We start from the raw sequence: 20,423 nt of genomic DNA, 5'->3' as shown, positions 1-20,423 counted from the left end.
TTTTGAAGTATTGAATGTGTCTTTAGTTTGACTTTTTCAATTTTGAAACCTGAGGAATTATGCGCTAGTATTCCACAAGTTAAAATCACTACATCTTTACCCCAAATTGTAACTTGCATAACGATTGACTTATGGTGTTTTACAAAACATTAATTATTCAGAGTTCAGAAAACCCCTATGACAGTGTTGCAAAAAAAAAAAAAAAAAAAAAAGGCTGTTTAATAGCAATAGCAGCGTAAAATGCAGTAATAATATATAAAAGAGGTTGTGTCACTCACCTCGCCCAGGAATTCACTCTCCTCCTCCTGGATTCTAGGCTGGTCCCAGACAGTAATCTCCAGCATACGTTCTCTGAAGTCTCGCCGATGAACGTGGGAATATATGAAGGTCTGATTCCACTTGGGTTCAGCGCTCTTCTTTACTGTTTTAGTCCGCCGTTTACTCTTATCACTAGATTACAGGCATAAACACACACATAAGATTATGTCTCACAGCCAATTTTATTTAAAATAACCACCTCTACAATGGTAAATCTATAAGTAGATCTATGATCCGACCTCCTGTCGGGCAGGAAGTACATCTTGACATAGGGATTCCGAGGTCGTCCATCTGGTCGAGGGGGCAGGTCTATGGCTTGAAGGACGTTGACTATCAACTGATGGCCCACTTTGTCATACCACAGCTTTACCTGTAACAAAGTGTGAAGGAAGTTAATCTCTATCAATAACTGAAGTATCGGTGTATTCACATTCACCTTTTTGCAGATACTCACAGAGAGCTGTCCAGGCAGAACCAGAGGAAGGTCTCGGAGAGTCCCGGGACTGGTAGGGGACATCACTGATATAGATGGACGGTCCATCTTTTGCGACTCAAAGGAACTGGAACCTGCTGAGGGATGGGAAAGCACAACCACAAAAAATCACAACAAGCTTTCAGATTTGGAATGAAAGTAAAATTTAATGCGTAAAGTGTGTGTTTCTCCCCAGAAGCTACTTACATAAGCAGTAAACAATAATAATATTATATAGCCAATAAAACCACCCATATAAACACTTACTAGATTCTAGAGGAGGGTGGGATGACTCTGGGATTCTTGGGATGTCTCTACAAAAAGCAGCAGCCGCAACAGTGTATTGGAAACACGCAATTTAAAGACACACTCATTCATATGTATTTATCTCAAAATAAGTAAGGGAAGGAAATTCGTACTGTATGGTTGTGTAAGAGCACTCGATCAAATACATTTCACATATTAAACATGGCAGGCAGTACAGGAGAATGGGACAGCTAGAAAAAGGAATTTTGATGGTTGGATTTCAAGGATTTCTGGGAAAGCGTCAGGAGAAAAGACTCCACCCATTAAATCAGCATTACTTACTGATATGCTCTATATACTTTTCTCAAGAAGTTTTTGGACATAATTCGGTGGATAGAGCTTTTAGATGAAGGAAGGAGACATATCAAAAATGTCAGAAAAGAAATCAATGCTTTATCTTAGGTACTTTAATGCTTCTATTTAATAACATTAAACTTACCCTATAGGTCTTGAAACTACTATTTCTACTTGAGGTTCGCTCTTGGATTCAAGGATAATATTGTAAACTTCTTTTTTTGTTGCTCCTGGCAACGACTTCCCATTCCACTGCAGCACTTCGTCACCTGCAATCAAGATGGCCGACAGACTTTAAAACCAATAGGCGCTAAATTCAAACTGAAATTTTACTTTTTTTTTTTTTTTTTACAAAATCTAAGCATACAGGTATTTTACAACCGTAATTTTTTTTCTTTAAAAAAAAAAAAAAAAAAAAAAAGAATTAAACTGTTTCGGGAACAGTTTATTTGAGTAAATCAAAAATTTTCTCAAGGGTTCTCTACACTATTTATCACCAGGATATTACATAAAACAAAAACAAATACTCTGATTATATGCATGTAATTGTAAATTTAAAAAAAAAAGCAGCTCCCCAATAAGGCCATTATTGTTTAAAGACACACAAACTAGCTGCTAAAAAGAAAATGTTTGCACCTGCTCGCAGGTGGCCCACGACATCTGCCAGGCTGCCTTTCTTGACTTTGGTGATGAAGGCCCCAAGTCTCCCTGTCTCTGTCATTTTCCCTCCTACCACCTGAACACAGAGCAGTAACAGGAGAACAAATAGAAACCAAAGTGCATGCGGGGAGGCTCAGTGGCATCTATTCCCTGCAGGATGCACTAGTTGTTTAACAGCTACTGGAGTGCAAACCAAATCAGAAGCAAACACTGGAAAATTAAGGAAAAACACATTTCTGCTTACTTTTAGGCCAAGAAGGGAGCCGGCCTCACGGGGCATGGCTGACCTCTTGCTTAACGTGATGCGTCCAATTAGGTGGTCGCCTTCTTTAGATGGCTGCCATGTAACGGGATGCTACAGGGACCAGAGACACAGTAGTAAAGACAGACCCATTCATAAAGGCAGGTATAAGGTATGTAAAGATGGGGGGGAAATGAAGTAAATCTTAATGTAAAATTTTCTTTTTCAAATCCTGGTGTTTTGATAAAGCTTTCATACACAACTAATTTTGAATATAACTATTTGTATTAATGCACTTAGTTTGTGTCCGCATGTGAGAAGTACTGTAATATATAGTTAATATGTAACATAGTTAAGTTAAGCAGCCAGAGAAGTAGAATAGTTACACTGAGTCTGTCACGTTTTGCCAAGACTTACATGCCACACTGCAGGATCTAGAGGATGACAGTCCCAGTCACCTGCAGGAGGAAGAAGAAAGTGGGGAATTTAATGTACAGTTTACTCCAGGTGTGGGAGACTGGCAGAAAAAAGACATGTCTCTAATTAAATGATAGGAAGAATGTATTTGTCAAGTGGTGTGTGGGGACCTCACACCATTTAACTCCATAAATCCATTTACATGTTTTGTCATGTGACACCTTTTGTAAAGAGATCTCGTATACACTATGTTCTCCTGGGCATTGGCATTGTCCTAAAGTACAGTGATTTTGGCATAAAACCGTACAGACTATGTCCATTTTGACAACATGTACTTTGCTGGGTAAAGTGAGTAATGTGTATTTCTTGATTTATTGACTGACTCTTTGATTAACCAATAAAATGAAAGAGAAAAGGTTTAATTCCAAAATGCACCCGCTAATACAACCAATATACAAACAATTCAGTAAATTCCCTTCAGTATATGTTCTGTTTCTGACCAATACACAATAAATAGAAGGAAAAGGAGCCATAAAGAAATATAAGTTATATCAAAAGGGGACCATATTCATTCAAGAACCACAGCAAAAAAACTCCTAAACTACTAATTTCCTGCTCTTTACGTTGCCCCGTCAAAAACTCATGCCAGAGTCAGGCTAGGGACAGAGACACCAGTGGCTGTCAGAGTATCCCAGCTCTCATTAACACTGACGGATGGCTGGTGAGAGTCTAGGCAGGCAACTCCAGCATCAAACCAGAGGAGGCTGATGGTCATTATTTCACCCCAGGAATGAAACAACACCAAGATGACATAAGAGGGAGATTTCAAAGAGCTAATGGAAGGTAGAGGGTCTTTAATTTCAAGGATATAAAAGGTTCCAGCAAAGCATTCACTGATGTTTGTTTAACACCTGTAGCAATATTCAGAGAAGGAACCAAATGGAAAATGACAGATTGGCCAATAAGATCATGTGTGATGGAGATCATAGAAAAGAGGTTCAGTAGACATGACTCCAGCACTGCTAATATGAAATCTGAAAGTCCACCGAGGATGCTAGAAAGGAATAAATGCTGAGTCCACAGTTTAAACTGCTGATTCAGCCTTTTGGGTTTTAGAGGATGAACGTGCTAGGCAGATTACAAAATCTGAGCTGCTCTTCTAACTGATGCTACATCAACGCATGAGCTCTTTCCAGGTGTTAATGTAGTATTGTTCTTGAAAAAGTGTGTGTGTGTGTGTGTGTGTATATATAAACAAGAGTGCTTGTGCCTCACAGAGCCCACTTTGCTCTTCTGCTCCATCTGCTAGTCCACCAATGGCAATAAAAAACAACTTCACCTTCGGCATAAAAAAGCTTCCTTAAAAAAGCAACATGCACTTTGTTATAATTTGATCATTTAAGTGCACATTCAGTCGCTTGTTCCATTCATTTTAATAATCAGTGGTGAATTTACTTTAGACTAACCAATTAAACCAGTTGTTTTAAAAATGGTAACATGATGCAGACACGCTACTATTTATAGAATAGAAAGTACCGAGTCAGTGTAGTGGAGAGACTAAAAATCTTTTTAATCCAGCCACAATGTCAACACTTTACCACCAGTACACGTAATTTTCAAGTTGAGTCACCGAGACCATAATGTATCCTGGAAAATTCCGATTCTGGAAAATGAAACATCTAGACATCATCTGTTACATCTAGAGAGACACTGAGACTTTTTGATTTTTTTTTCCTGTTGAAGCCAGTGATCTTTTCAAAGACAGCATCTAGCAGCTATCAGTGGTTCTGCAATTTAACGTGCTTCCAAATTAGCTCCAGCCTCCAGCCATTTATTCCTCATCCAGAAAAAAAACTAACAAAAACTATACAAAATCTAAAACAAACACAACAAATAATGTAAATGCTCAGCGCTCAACCAAAACCATGTTTGCTCTCACTGGATTAGACCTGCTTTAAGCAAAAAGACATGGGAAGAAATATCTAAGATATTGTGGCTAAATTTCACATATACATCGTGGAAGCTTCTCCAACAAGTTACACACTTTTACATATAGACGCACAAATGTCTCTCAAGGACAATGTCAACATTGTTCTCACCGGTGGACACATTTACACTTTGTGGATTTAAAACGACCTATTATTGTTTCTCATTCTCTCATTTTTCCTATTTTTAATCTAGGAGGATCTGTTTTTCAGAGCCATGTGTGACAGCCTTAAGAAGCAAAACCCCACTTCCACAGAAGTTGGGACGATGTGAAAACGTAACAAAAAACAATACAATGATTTGCAAATCTCATCGACTCGTCTATTCAAAAATAGAATTTTTTTTTTTTTAGAATTTAACCATTTGATGGAAAATATTAGCTCACTTTGAATTTGATGGCAGCAACACATCTCAACAAAGTTGGAACCGAGAAACGGTTTAGAGCACTAAAGTGCTGCTTTTTAAAAATAGAAACCGTGGACCTGACCCCGTGTTATTTTAGCCATCTCGCTTAAAATTGTGTATCTAAACAGGGATATTTACAGCATGTTATCCTGCAAAGCTTACTTTCAAAAATGTGTGTAAAGAAGACTTCCTGTTTTGTAGCCCAGCAAGCTAAAGAGTGTTTAAAACAGCTAATAATCCCAATCCACACCATCTACCCATTACCAGTCTCTGAGTTATAGTAATCTGGATTAAACATCTGGAGGAGGCCCCTTCTGTAGCCAGTGAGAGAGATAAGCTGATAGCGCACAGCTAACGCTACGTAGCCTAATGTGTTTTAAACTCAAACCCTCTCACACAGCTTGTTTTAGCATAGCCTAGCTTTGTTGCTGCAACGGCGGCGAGGTGCCAAGTTGCTAGCAGTAACAATGCAGCATGCAGCCACCACCGGGCTTGATTTTAGCTGGTGATCCGCGGTCGGCTGGTGCAGCTGGCTGTTTGCGAAGCATTACATAGCAAAGGAGCCACTGACCTAATTCCCCAAATCTGCTGGCCTAAATCACACGGACTCTCCAAACAAATGAAAGCTGTCCTGAGAGCGGCAGGGTTTAGCACAGCGCAGAGGTTTAGATGACACATAGGGCTAGTAATGCACTGTGTGCTGGGTGCTGCTTCATCCTATCACTTATCGTATAGTTTTACAGTCCGAATTTAGAATGTGTTGGTATTAGAATAATCTTATGATCCACAATATCTCTTGCTTTTTTCTTTTTCTTTCTTTTTTTTTTTTGTACATCATGGCAATTCTACTAGAAGAAAGAAAATCTTTCACATGAGAAAAGCATGAAAACGAGAGTTAATGAGAAAACAAAAAATAAAGAGACCAAATAAAGGTCTTTTATAATTAAGTTAGATCGACTGGAGATTAAGTATAGATGAGCATATGAGATAGGTGAGAGCCCCTGAAGCTTATGACCAAGTTTTGATGGTTGAGACTGAAAGTAAAGGTCGTTTCAACAAAAAAACTATAAGGAACAATGTTTAATCTAAGGAAATGGGTGACAGCAACGTGCGAGCTATCGGAGTGAGCACATCTGTCTGACTGACCTTTCTCGCTGACGCTTTCCATGTCCACGTCCTCACAGCTGGTGTACTCAGGCGTGGAGCCGCCCTCCTCCTCTGAGCTGCTGATGGACATCTGCCTCTTGTTGACTCCGCGCTTGCTCTTGTATGACCGAGGGGGGAGCGGCCGCAGAGACTCCGACTGGTCCGAACTCTGAGAGTCCTTCCTGAGCAGGTTATCCTCACCTTTGTCGCGTGGTGTCCGTGTTTTACATGGCTCTGGGCGAACCTTATTTTGGCCCCAGTCTGGAGGCACCTGGCCCCCAGGTTGGGGCCCTGATCTCACTCCACCTCCGGCAGTTGTAGGTCCCCCTCCAACCCCCGCGGTCCTATCCACAGAGTAGGCTCGGTGGTTCTCCAAGAGGGCCTTGCGGTCTCCCTCCCCAAGTCCACCTCTCCTAGCCAGACGGTTATCAGGCACCTCTCCTGCACAGCCTCCTCCACCTCCGCCACCTCCTCCTTCCCCAGGCCCCAGTCCGACCTCATTGATTGCCAGATCACTGTGTCGTCGTTCATGACGTACCTTGGACACCTTAGCATGCATGCGCATCTCCTGCTCCTCTTTCTGTGGTTTCACCGGGTACCTCGCCAGGTTGGGATCACTACGGTAACGATTTTGGAACTCCTCCTCACGACGCTGTCGCTCTCTCTGCTCCTCATCCTCTGGGCGTCTCCGGTGTGTTTCTGAGCGACCTAAGTTTTCCTCCCTGTCTTCGTGGTCCTGGGAATGGATCTTCTCCAGCCCCCGTCCGTCTCCAAGTCGTCTTTCTCCTCTGTCCCCGGCGTTAATCCGTTCATCAAGGGATGACTGAGATGGCAGTTTCCCGGCAGGCCTCCGACCATTGCCACGTCCCATGCTTCCCTTACCATTTTGTTCATGCAGGGAAACTGGTCTTTTCCTGAATAATAATGTTATTCATCATACAAATGTAGCATATGGTGTGCAGACAAAAACATAGTCACTGATGCATTATTTCATTTACGACAGGTGAGCTACAGTTGTAAGAAATAGTTTAAATGCGCTTAACATTGAAATTATGTCAAGGCTTTCTTTTGAGTAAATACAAATATGTAATACATGAGACCCGAATCGATCGTTACCTAACTCAGCCAGCTAATAAAGACATATCGGCTGAATCAAAGAACTCTTGAGACTAAAACCTGTGACCTGGCTTGACTCCCGGTTAAGCTACAACAGACACAGATCTGTTCTTTTTTAACCCCAGGATTAAAAACAACAGCAGCCACTATACCGTAAGAAGCTGGTCCCAACACTCGCAGAATTCCTAGCTTTTATAGTTTAAGCATATATGCTTCTTATCCTGCAATTCCAATATGGTATAGGACAACTTAATTGATTTTGAACGTGTACATGTACATAAATGCCATTAAACTTCCCTCTGACTTCCCTATATCAAAATATCTCTCTACTTCTAGCTGAAAAAAACCTCATCACTTGAAGGACCTTTTAGTTCAGATTATGTTATATTGTCGCTCACACTATGGAGTTTGTAATCATGGTCAACCTGCTTTTTCAGAGCTCCTCCAGATGACATCATCTGAACTCCTAATGATGAAATCTCGCCCTGTGATGTCATCTGTAGGAGTTTTTCAGCTAGAAGCAGTGAAATATTTTATTACAGTGAAGCCAGGTGGAAGGAACATTAATGTACTTTTACACCCTAAACTAAAGTAATTGAAGCAAGTCGAAAATTAAAAAAAAAAAAAAAAGTCATAGTACGTGTCAGCATCCTACAGTAACACATAATGCAGCAGAAAGAAGAAAAACACTATCATCACAACATGTGTATCTTTTCATGTCATACTTTTCTCGAGGTGGTTCACTTTGGGAACGTGAGCCAGGCATGGTGTCTGCACCCTTGGCCACGGTGACACCGGTGGGTGGCTGTGTCCCGTCTGGCCCAGCGTTGGCGTTGGCACTGGAAGGTGGGGCTTGGGACTTGGAGCGGAGTAGCTTCCTGTCCCGTTGGGCTTCACCTCCCGTGGCAGGATCGTTTAAGGAGGTGCCCAGGCTGCCGGGCCGCGCCCCCGATCCCGAAAACCATTCTCCTGATTTGGTGAGAATCTCCTGCTGCTTTCTGCACAGGTTGCAAACCCACATAACCTACAGGGGTTGAAAAGAGAGGCGTTTTCACGATCTTGGTTCTGCAATATTGTAAAAAAACATTAACTACAAAAAATACCTACATATGGCAAAAACATGGTTAAGCATGCCAGTGACAGTCTCTGTCAGTTTTTCTCCACAAAAAAAAACATAATAAAGACTACTTTTTTCCTATTTATTTATACTATATACATAAGTATATTATATCCCAGGACATTGTGTGTTCACGTGTAGGCAGTCATTTTCTGTCGCTATGATAAAATGCGATTCTTTTTCCCGCATCCATCAAATACTCACATGTATCCGTCGCTACTGAAAATCACATCCCTTCGGCAGCACAAAAACAGGATTTGTCTCCCTCCGTATTCATAATCCCAATGGTTTATTTTTCCGAGAATAAATCCAGTGCAAAAAAAAAAAAAAAAAAAGAAATGAAACAAAGTCGTCCGTTGTATTCTACCGCGTGGAATTTCAATACGAAACACCTCAGGGAATCCCAAAATGTTACTTCTTGACAGCTAGGGGGGATAGTTAAAGCAGTCAGTGGCAGTTAGCTTTCAGGATGCCAAAGCACGTTCATCATGGGCTGATTGAATCCTAGTTGGCGCATGTCCAGACTAATCTAAAGTAAATCAGCTGCCCGCATGGCCCACAGCTGTCGACCACACAATACAATCTCAACAGTCCCTCTCTGTCTTTCTCCACCTCGCCTTTACCTCAGCTGAGGGGCCGCAGACTAGCAGTGGCCAGTAATCCTTTTAGCTTCTCGCCATTATTCAACTCATCATCAGCTGACGCACAATTCATAACTTCTAAACTATAGCCCCCCTTCCGTCCTCCATCATCCCTCCGAGGCCGAACTATACAGGTTAGAGATTAAACCCACATGCCCCAACCCCCTTCTCCCATCTTTCCCACTGCATGATGGGATAAGCTACTTTATGTAAAGCAATATTTACGCAGCCAAATGTGCCAATTCCGTCCCTGTGCTCCAGCTACACGCATGTTAATGATCGTCTCATTTGCTGACTTATGATTTCCAACCCTGATCATCAATACATAACATTTCACACAAGAATGAGCCCTAGTGTGGAGGTTCAATCAGCATGTGTGTTAGTAAGTCAGTGCTAATCTACAAGCTCAATCCTGGAGTCAGAGCATCATGGGACTGTTCAGAGATTTGTGTGTTCTGTGATCAGAATAAGACATTAATAACAGATCTCACTCTGTTGCTACACCTGCATATTGTGTGCTTTGAAATCTACATGACCAACAGATGGATGTAGTAAACAATAATGAAATTATAAATAAATGGAAATAAATATAAATGGACATACACTAAAAACATCATACATATTCTCCTTCACTATAGCGATTGTGCTTTGCGTTCCTGAATAACCCAAATGATACTGTAGGGGGAATTAATTGTGTGTGTGTGTGTGTGTGTGTGTGTGTGTGTGTGTGTGTGTGTGTGTGTGTTTATGTATATAATATGGAAAAGTTCCACACTATACTACAATATGTGTGACATGTATATTTGCACTAGTGCTTGTCGCTAGACCAGCCAGAGCAAAATGACAGACCCCCATCCACACCAACCAATCAGCTCTCTCCATTTAGAGACAGCTTAGTCTAGTGTCACCTTAAGTTCATCCCGCTGCCTTACGACATGGTCCAGCAAGAGTGTGTCTGTACAGTATACATAGGTATGTAGGACACTTCTGAAACCTTCTTGTGTAGAAAATAGAGGCGTAGGTGTTTGCCTGTAGGCAAGACTTGTGCGTGTGTGTGTGTGTGTGTGTGTGTGTGTGTGTGTGTGTGTGTGTGTGTGTGTGTGTACATGTGTGTAAAGTAAGCAGTGCCATCTCTGTCATGTAATAATGTCAACCTCCTTCTGCCTAAAAATGTTCCTCTCCATGGTAACCAGATCACGGTGAAGAGGCAGGGAGGGAAAGGGGGACAAAGCAGCGTGTTTGTCTATGTGTGTATGTGTGTATTTGTGCCTGTAACACACAGGAAAAGAGAAACACTGTGTGACAATGACAGTAAATAAAAAAAAAGACAAATTACAGAAATGACATTTCAAATGCCTTGAGTTGCCACTGCGTTTAACAAGAGTCTCCGATCTGAATTTGGACATAGATTTCGATGTTTTTTCCCTTTTTTGTTATTCTGTTTCTCTCATTCTTACTTTTCTCTCGATTTTGTGCCTTTTGTGTCTCATTTTCCTTTCCTTTATTTTTTGCTTCTCTTTCCCTTCTGCTCCTCTCTCTTTTTTGTTTGTCTTTTATCCTGTTCTTTAGTTATTATTATTATTATTATTATTATTAAATATTATATCTTAGGTTTACTTTGCATTTAGGTAGTGTTTTCCTTCATGTTTGCTCTCCTCTCCCCTTTTCCTTTCCTTTTCTTGTCCTTTGCTCCACTGTTTTTATTTCTGTCCACTTTTTTTCCCCACTTTATTTCCTGTCTTCTCCTCTCGTTACTTTCCTCCTCCCCTTTTGTTTCCTATACTCCCCATGCATTTCCTTTTATCTCTCCTCAGCTTCTAGCTTAACCGACACACTCGGCTGACTTAACAAACGAAGACACCACACATCTGTCACTTACATTTCTCTATCCTGTACCCCACTTCCTACACCTCCTGCCCACAGCATCGCTCTATCCATCTGCTGACAAAACGGTGAAGGCATGTGTTGCTGCCACAGTGTTGCCAACAGCAGCAGCGTTGCACAGCAGCTCATGGCAAGAACAGCATTCATTTAGGCTGAATTGTGTGAACATCAGCTTTTCCACAAATGGGAGAATGGATGGCGGCCTCAAGGGGTGGTGGAGTAGTGGGGAGGGAGCGGTTGGCTTTTAGTGAATGTGTGCAGTGACCCCACCTTCAATACACACACACAGGCACACAGAATGCTTTAGACTGACATATGAGGCACAGCTAGGTGTAAACTGCCATCATTCGAGCAATAGTAAATCCTGAATGGTGGGACAAAAGACGACCGCACAAGACATCATTTCCTCATCCATTTCCTCAAATAAGGTAGTAAATCAACTCTTCAAGCAGGCCTAATGCATTCAATGGTGAGGAAGGCTGAAATAAAAGCGGAGCTGTTGTTGGTTGTTGTTGGTCATTTCTGATCTTATTTTAAAAGAGATTATGGAGAAGTCATCTTGCTTCTTTATCGCTCAAAATGATCAAGTTAAGCTTTGATTTCACAGCCAACAGTGTTTTGACTGGCTTGAGAGAGTCAAGTCTGAATTGCTGAGTAAGTATTTTTCAAGTTGATAATGAGATTAGTCAGAATTTTCTTTGTACGCAAAATGTAAAGATAATTTAGCTTTAAAGTCACATTTTTAATATTTAGTCTAAGTCCATATGGGTACTACTAACACAAGCAGTCATATAATCAAACCTACAAACAAGCAATATGTTGTGACATCCTCACACACAGGTGGGCAGCTTGTAAGGCACAAATGAATGCTAATAAGCAGATAGTGTGGGAAAGAATTTTATATATGCCTTCAAATTGTTTTGCCATCCAAGAGTTTTGTTTAGAATCTCTCTGGCCCTTCTTGCTGATTGCTGACCAATTTCACTTACATGTCAGCAATTAAATTGAGGGAGTACAAACATAGCGCAGGCAGGTGGTTCGTGGTTTTGTTTTTCTTCCTTAGGTACTCGGATGGAGGTAGTGGTCATTACAACATAGATTACAGCAACCTATCCTGTCTCTCATTGTCTCGGGACTCCCTCCTGTACTTCCCATTAATTGGTTGTGGTTTGTTTTTTTGAAACATTGCACTTCACCACTGGTACTGATTCTTCTAACACCCCGTATTTATCTAATCAGTTTTTTTTTTAATTTCAAATAAACGACTGATTTGAGCATCTGAACTTGATTTGTGTTTACCCCTCCTTGTTGCAAATGTGGAGCCCGTTTGTGACATTTTAAAGTGACATTCGCTGCATGCATGTTGCTTTTAGTCAACTAACTAGAGTAATGCAGGCGAAGGGAACAAAACAAAACCAAGGAAAGGTGATGTTACCTCAGTGACTTGGAAATGCCAGACATCCTAATCCCCCTCCCCTCTTTCACTGCACTTGCACTTTGTGTGCAAGCCTCACATTAAAAAAAAAAAATCCATATGGTTGCCATAGAAACCACAACATTAGCCACCTGGTGGCAATCTGTACTGTGTTATGATGCTGTGATGCGTTCAGGGACAATACAGAATGTAATGTTATTGTTGCACAGCTGTTTCTTTAACCTTCCTCTTGTGTTAGCTTTCTGTTTCCATCCCTTGTGTTAACGGGTCAGTTTTGACCCGTGTCCTAAATCAGCTGTAAAATACACAAAAAAACAATTATTTCTCATCTAATTTGTTTCTCATTTGTTGGTTACTTTGTTAGGCTTCTTTTTCAATGAAAATATTAGTTTTAATGTTTTAGGTGTGGGCCTTTTGGGGCTTTTTTTTGTCATTATACCCCTCAATCTTAATATAAGAACATTGTAAAATGAACCTCAATAGAAAAATATAAATAAATACAAGATTGTTTTGTTACCTTACCATTATTAAGGGTTGTTAGAACACATCACTTTAATAATTTTGCTCATTTTTTTTTTTTTTAAATATTTTTAACAATAGTAAAATCTATGGTGTTACGGGTCAGTTTTGACCCGTATACATTTACTTCAAGGAAAAGCCAAAAAATAAAATTATTTCTCTAAAATTTCACTAAAAGTTTCCTCCTGTGAAGCTCTTATCCAAGGTCATAGCTGGTACAAAGAATTGTCACAAATGATATTGTGACTTTGCAGTCCAGTAGTCATATCGAGGACCACACGTTTTCCTTGATTTTTCTCTGGGATGCCGCCAGCAACTTTGCCTGTGTAAATCTATAAATTCCAGGCATAGCTTGTTTTTGAATCACAGGCTGCCCAGATTTTTATACCATAAGTGACATTGTTGCACGAAAAATATTTCTGTCTGTTGATGCATCCCAGAGACTATCAGTGGCCTCATTGCAGGATCTGTACCCTCCAGCAAGAAGAAGAACACCAAGGTAAGCATCTAGGTGTTCCTCATCAATGTCTTTCCACGTGTCACCATGGACTTTTTTTTCCTTCAAGGTTTGTCAAAGCAAGAATGACTCTTTTTAGTGACAATGGCATAAAAAGCTCAAAACATGTCTTGATGTCACTGACTCTCGTCACAGCAAACCTTGTGATTTCAGGGGTCATTTTGATGACATTTGCAGCAGCTGCCCTGCCATGTGCATCATGAGGTACTGACCTCCAAAAGATATTACCATCTTTGGACTTTCAGCAAATTCTTCAATGGTGACTTCCTTATCAGACTCATCAGATGTGTCTGTCTCTTCTGGATGAAACTTTACATTGTCTTCCTCCTCAGAAACCTGCTTATCCATGTCGCTTTGTTCCTCTGTGTTTACTTCCTCATTTTCACCAAAAATACTATCCAGAACTTGGCTCATTTAAAATCTTTCTCATTTTTGAAGCTGTAAATTGGAGATGTGAACTCTGCAAGTCACCAATTCAATACTGAATTCACACGTCTGGACGCGTCCATGTTTGTTTGTTTGTTCTGTATTTGTGCAGCTATACAGGAAAACAAGAGTCACTTAAAGCTCACATGATTGGGAGAGGAGCTGGCTGTCAGTGTTTAGGCTGACAGTGCACTTATTATTTCAGTTTTTGCTCTAAATATTGCTTTATAACCTTATTTTTAGCAGTGGGTCGAAACCGACCCTAACATCACAAATGTCATAATTTTAATAAGAGCATTTCATAATTTAGTTAGAAGTTTTAAATGTTTTTTATTTTGTTGAAATAGAGGTTACTGACAAATTCAAAAAGCCTTGATGTAACAAACAAATGTATATGGTTTTTTTATGCATTTAAAACTGAAAATGGGTCGGTGCCGACCCTAACACAAGAGGAAGGTTAAAATGTTGACCATTTGTAAAAAGAGAACAACTTTTCTAGTAATCTTTTACTTTGTCAATATGGGACCCTAGTTACTGGGGAACATGATCTGCAACCAAAGACGTTGGAACGATGTGCACCCATATGGTACATAAACAACATACAGTATCAGATGTTGAAACTGAGACATTTTTCAATTTCATGGAAAATATTAGCTCACTCTGAATTTGATGGCAGCACACGCAAAGTTGGAACAGGGCAATGTTCACCATTGTGTAGCACCCCTCTCTTCTTTTAACAACTGTCTGTAACTATTACAACTGTCTATTCTATTATTTTATTTCTGTTACTGTGGAAGGAGGTGTTTGTACATTGTAACTGCTATGTTCATCGTCTGCATATGACAATAAATCTTTTTTTTTAAATTTACTTTCATTTTTTTAATTACTCCATAATTTTTAGTTGCGGTTTTCACTGATTTTTGAACCTCTGCCCATCTTTACGTTCCAGAGGCTCTGCCTCACTGAAATGCTCCTTTTACACCCAGTCATGTCACCGACCTGTTGCCAGTTAACCTAAGTAGTTGTCAAATGCTCCTCCATTTGTTTTTGATTTGTAGCAATTGCTTTTCCAGACAGTTATTGCCCCTGTTCCAAATGTCTTGAGATGCGTTGCTGCCATCAAATTAAAAATGAGCTAATATGTTTCAGGAAACTATAAAATGTCTCAGTTTTAACATCTGACATGTTTTTTTTTATCTTCTAGTGTAAATATAATATGGGTTGATGATACTTTAAAAAAAATGCATTCTGTTTTTATTTATGTTTTACACATCATCCCAACTCCTTTGGAACTGGGGTTGTTTATAATCATATTTTGTTTAAAGTTAATGGGGACCGAAAAAATCTTGAGATACTTGAGATAAAAGAGGCTGTTACAGATACAGTGGTGTGCGAGAAGAGAGGAGTGTGAGTAGGATGAGAACACAGTGGGTTAGTCATCGAGTACTGAGAAACATGATTGGGATTATGCAGTGCATCCTCCCTTCTGATAAAAAGTGCAGTGTCAGCTTGATGCAGTAAGCAAAGGAAGCCAGACTCTTTGTGGTTGTATCAGTGTGAATCAGAGCATCTGTCTAAGTGTGTGCGAGGTGTGTATTGTGGTTGGTGATTGAAAGAACACATGAAAATAAACATAAACTGAAAATGAAAATTCAGAAATGCACTTGTGCAGAATGATGCATGTGCAAGACTTGCTTTGACAAATCTAATAACAACAGAGGTCTGTTTGATCCAGATCAAAATCCCTAATTTATTATCGTTAACATCAGAGCAAGAGGGATGAGTGTTCTTGATTTAGTCTACTGTACAATCATGAATGTACATTTTTGTGTTTTCTTATTTTTGAAAAGTGTAAGTGTGTGTGTGCATGTGTGTGTGTGTTTTCTTTCAAATCCAGTAGATGCCTGCTCTCCACTGGGAGGCAGTGCTCCTCTACAAGGAAGACAGATTGTCAGCAGTTTATTCAATTTCTGAAAGCCATCTGGAGCTGACATTAAACACACACATAAACAAACCCTCTGCCGTTAACAAGTCATAGCACCAGCAATCGCAGGGCAGCTTGACAGAGGACATCAGCTTCTTACACACACTTCAGAGAGAGCTTAGCCTTTCATTAACATACTAAAACTTTCATGATTTCATGATTCATTAACAAAATAGTACAGAAGCTTTTAATAAAATGATGAAATATTCTTCTACCCTTTAATTTCTAATATAAAAACAGTATAAGAAGTTAAGTTACTGCAAGCTGTCGGAAGTATAACGCTTTAAAAACAAACATAACACATTTTGTATATGTTTTTTGTGCCCAATACACAATAATAGCACAAATCGTGACAGCTTTTCCACATTTTCAGTTTAAAAGAAGTAGACAAACATAAGCATCCTATTTTTAGTTCGCAACTATTGATTGTTCTGATTAAAATGCAGGTAAATTTGATTTTGCTACTACCGTTAAAGCTAACGTTAGGTCGAGGCATTAAAGTCAAGTGCTTAGGGTTTGGAGAAGCTACTGGACAGGACTAAAAGTTCCAACAATGCAAAAACTTTAAACTTTTTTAAAGTTAAAATTCAGCCATCTTGTTGGCGGCCTCCAATCTTCTTCTGTTGCCAGGTCCCTGCTCTTCTATGCTCTTTTACTATCTGCTTTGTCCTGTCAGCTCTGCATTTTTTTCCCTTTAGTTTCACATTAGAATTATGGAGATTGCTATTTTCCCCCTGTTCATTTAACCTAATATATAAAGAAAGCTGTGCTATGTCAATAGCATTTAGGTGGGTTTAACAAACACAGAAAAGTCTATCATAGTCTATCATATTGATCAGGTCATTGTGATTCAATGATTTTAATCCAATTAAGTTATTGTTAGTGTATCAGTGACAGAGTTGTAAAGGCATCTACAATAATGCTTAAATGCTTAACATCACATCCTGTATATGTAATAAATGTACAGGCTGAGCAGTATCCCAAACTTAAATTATCACCTAACCCTTCACCTTCTACCTTTTCTTTCTTTCAGAGCTGGGCATTACCCACATTTAGAAAACATTTGCATCAACCAAGCATTGAGGGGAAGTGGTACAGTGGACAAAGTGGAACATATACGTGGGTCCCGCCCGTCTCCCCATGGCAAGGCTGGTCTGATCTCAAACAAACAGGCAGGGAAAGCATGCGCAGGCATGAGTGTGCATTTGTTATGCATTCAGATAAAAGGCTCGTCAGGTAGGGTGCTTTTGTAAATGCATGCCAGCTGAAATGCCAATCGTTTCGTCCCCATTTCCGTCAAGAATTTATCAGATTATCCAACGACTATCCCTCCCAGCACAGCCATGCCTACAGCCATAGGAGGAGGGGTCAGACGCCTCTGCAGACAACCTATAGTATGGCTCATGCTCGCTCTGCCTGCCAGTTAAATCTTCTGGGTCTGCATTCATTCTCAGAATTAGAGTGGTGATGTAGGATCATCCATTCGTTGTTGTGGGACTGCTTATCCACAATGATCTGAGGCAACAACCGATCATACGTCTAAATTCCTGTTCTCATACTGTGAATGAGCACAGACCCACATGTGGTGAGGAGGCAAGATTGGTGACCCATGCATCAAAATCCATCACCCAGTAAGCCTTACCCTGTCCTTCACTATGAGACACTTTGCAACGACAGGAGACAGACAATGGACATAGAGTTAGTCAGGGTTTTCACTGGAGAACAAACCTGCTGAGGACATAGGTGGCTCCAGTCCACACAGTAGAGGAAATTCTTTGAGAAAGTTAAAAAAACTGTGACCCCCCCCCCCCCCACCCCCATCCCCCCATTCACTTAGGTCAGTAATCCATAAGTGGATTTGTACACACACTGGCTCAGTTCCAATCCAATAGCGTAATCTCTTAGCCCTGATATTGTTACTTTTTCTACCTTTTTTTCCTTCAGCTGGGCAAATCTAGGTATGACCTCCACACAAGAAACGTGGCTTATTTTTACATCACGCTTCCATGGTAGAAGTGGACAAATATGAGAGATTGATTGTAGCCCCAGATTTGAACACGAGCCAGCGTTTTATAATTTAGGTGGCACAAAACATCACATTTACTATAAAGAAGAAAACACAAAAAAGATGCTAACCACTTTGTCCTCCTTTTGTGGCATGCAGTCCAGGTAGCAGTGAGAATTGAGAAAATTGATGGAGGAAGTGGAGCAGGAAAGGAAAGGAGGGGAAGAATCAAAAGAACATAAAAGACATAAGAAAAAAGGGATGCAGAGAGTGTGAGTTCATGAAATGGGAGAGTGGACAGATTGCGGGAAAAGAAAAGAAAACAAAGAAGAAAGGGGGGAAAAGAGGATGTGGTTCAAACATTTGTTAATTGCATTCTGCAGAATTGACACACATACTTCATATTTAGTCACGGAGTGTGGGACTGTGAGGTGGTGGGAACAACAGTATGTGACAGTATGATGTAGTTAGGCTGCAGCAACATGCATGTTGTAGCTTGGCATGGTAGTGGTGTGACTCATAACATGTGACAACATCACAATGTTTTGCAGCTTCCTGGCATTCAAAGGAAACTGGGACACTAAAAGCAACATGGAGCACGGTTGTTCACGAAACCTCTTCTCTAGAAATACAACGGAAATGATCTGTCCAGGTCTTTTGATTGTGGACTATTCACATGTTAAAGCTGTTTTTTATGCTGTACTAAGCAGTTATTAAAACATTTATGATGTTGGTGATATAACCAAACTAAAGACACTCACACAATGTTTATTATATATCAGCACACAAACTAATATGTTAAAAGTTTTTGCTGAGAGGAAAGACAAATGTAGTGTTATAAAGTAAAATATTAATAAAACGATTGCTACTTTCTCTCTATTACTACAATCTGTGTTTATTTTGGGCTCAATCACTGTTTGGAGAGGGTTTATTTTAGCATGTTAGCCTTCTGTAGCACACAGGGCAGGACTGCACAGCTCTGTCACTACAAAGCCATTGATTATTGCAGCAAGTTGCCTAGAAGCAAATAAGAGTAGATTTCCTATTATTTTACCTAAACAGTTTAATTGTAACTGCTGAATAATAATTCAAAGATAGTTAAATGTTAACTACAAATAACGAAAAAAAAAATGTAAGTAATCTGAGCTTTAACTCACTATCCCAAAACAACAGACAATAGATTTTGGCCTTGTGAGGTTTGTAGTACTACTGGTTCTTCTATCAAATGTAAACGGTTTTTGTACCTGCTACTTCTTATTGTAATGTTTTTTTTTTCAAAATAGCGTTTTATAATTACATCTGCAGAACTAGTTTGAAATGTTTTATTTTTTTAAAAAATGATCACTGGCTTCTTTTTAGCACAGCGTGGCTGCCATCGCTGACCTTGCAAAACACTTCATAATGTACTATTTATAGAAACCACCATTGGCACTAAATGTGAAAATCATTTTTTGTTGTTTGTTCCTCCGTGTGTGTCTGTGCACATGCACGCGTGTGTGTGTATGTGCTGAGTAGTCACTTAATTAGGATGCATCTGATAAAGCAAGTTGCTGTACATAGATATTTAGAGGATGCATTAACACTACCATATTTTGCTAAACATCACCGAACAGAAGATATTTTACACTGTCTACTAATTGAAAACCAAACTGTGTGCTTCTGTGAACTGAGTATACTGTAGGCAAAAGAGTGTTTTATGCAATGAAACAAAGCTCACACTTCCCTGACCCTGTTATTCTGCTTGGCCAAACAGACAGAGGCATTCGCTACAGAGACCAAAGGAGCTTCCCTTCCGACGGATTCCTCCCACGCATTATACTGTACGCACACATACTGTACACACACACACACAAACACACGACTTTACAAATGTACACAGAGAAAAGAAATGAAGTATTTTCAAGTTATGCTTTCCTATCACTTATAAGACTGTGTGCAGAAACTCAACAAATTGTCAAGTGAATTTTGATAAAGTAGTTGCATGTTTAGAAATTGCTTTGAACACTAACAGTAAGTACTTAAAAAAAAAAGAAGTTTTTCTTCTATTGTAAGAAAACATTGTAATTATGGACTGTAAAGGAACCAGCTTTGTATTCAGTGTCTTATAATCCCAGTTAATCTGACAGGACACACATGTATTCATTAATCAATTGATTCATTATGTTAAACTGACACTTGTGCGGACTCACAGACAGAACACACACACTCTCAACTCATATATACAGAGAGAAAAATTCAAATAAGAGGGTGGATGCCATTCACATGTTCATTCACAAAACATAAAACTCTTATTAATGCAGATGTACAATACATTTGAACTAAATTGTTCTTTGGTTTGCCGACTTAAATTTTTTAGTCCTTTGTTATGTTTAAATAACTTCTAAGTATCATCATCAAGTCATTCAGTTCCATCCTAAGACATTGATTATTTAAAATATTATATTGATTGGTGTTACTTGCGGCACAATTTGCCCCTTAATGAATCTTTTGCTTTGTTTTATTTATAGATTGTATTTACATAATTCTTGTCTCAT

At 39.6% G+C, this 20,423-nt stretch overlaps 1 protein-coding gene across 34 annotated transcripts in view; it reads right to left on the bottom strand.

Moving 5' to 3' along the window:
• Nucleotides 1-20,423, bottom strand: part of LOC137123971 (regulating synaptic membrane exocytosis protein 1-like) — a 58,176-nt gene that overhangs the window by 18,875 nt on the left and 18,878 nt on the right. For 23 of the 34 annotated variants that reach the window (XR_010913894.1, XM_067498450.1, XM_067498459.1 and 20 more), the window contains exons 3-12: nucleotides 18,021-18,032; nucleotides 8,087-8,385; nucleotides 6,246-7,159; nucleotides 2,709-2,749; nucleotides 2,295-2,405; nucleotides 2,027-2,126; nucleotides 1,536-1,659; nucleotides 1,058-1,104; nucleotides 558-885; nucleotides 279-450 (exon numbers count right to left, since the gene is read on the bottom strand). Coding sequence is in view for 33 of the 34 variants with exons in the window: in XM_067498450.1 (XP_067354551.1) it covers nucleotides 279-450; nucleotides 558-885; nucleotides 1,058-1,104; nucleotides 1,536-1,659; nucleotides 2,027-2,126; nucleotides 2,295-2,405; nucleotides 2,709-2,749; nucleotides 6,246-7,159; nucleotides 8,087-8,385; nucleotides 18,021-18,032 (2,148 nt within the window). In the remaining variant the exon portion in view is untranslated. Of the gene's footprint in view, nucleotides 1-278; nucleotides 451-557; nucleotides 889-1,057; nucleotides 1,105-1,535; nucleotides 1,660-2,026; nucleotides 2,127-2,294; nucleotides 2,406-2,708; nucleotides 2,750-6,245; nucleotides 7,160-8,086; nucleotides 8,386-17,526; nucleotides 17,545-18,020; nucleotides 18,033-20,423 lie in introns of those variants that run through there. The other 11 variants (XM_067498457.1, XM_067498466.1, XM_067498470.1 and 8 more) reach the window with 4 other exon arrangements.

Source organism: Channa argus, chromosome 3, assembly GCF_033026475.1.
Source record: "Channa argus isolate prfri chromosome 3, Channa argus male v1.0, whole genome shotgun sequence".
Lineage (NCBI taxonomy): Eukaryota > Metazoa > Chordata > Actinopteri > Anabantiformes > Channidae > Channa > Channa argus.
This window is presented reverse-complemented; position numbering and strand designations above follow the sequence as displayed.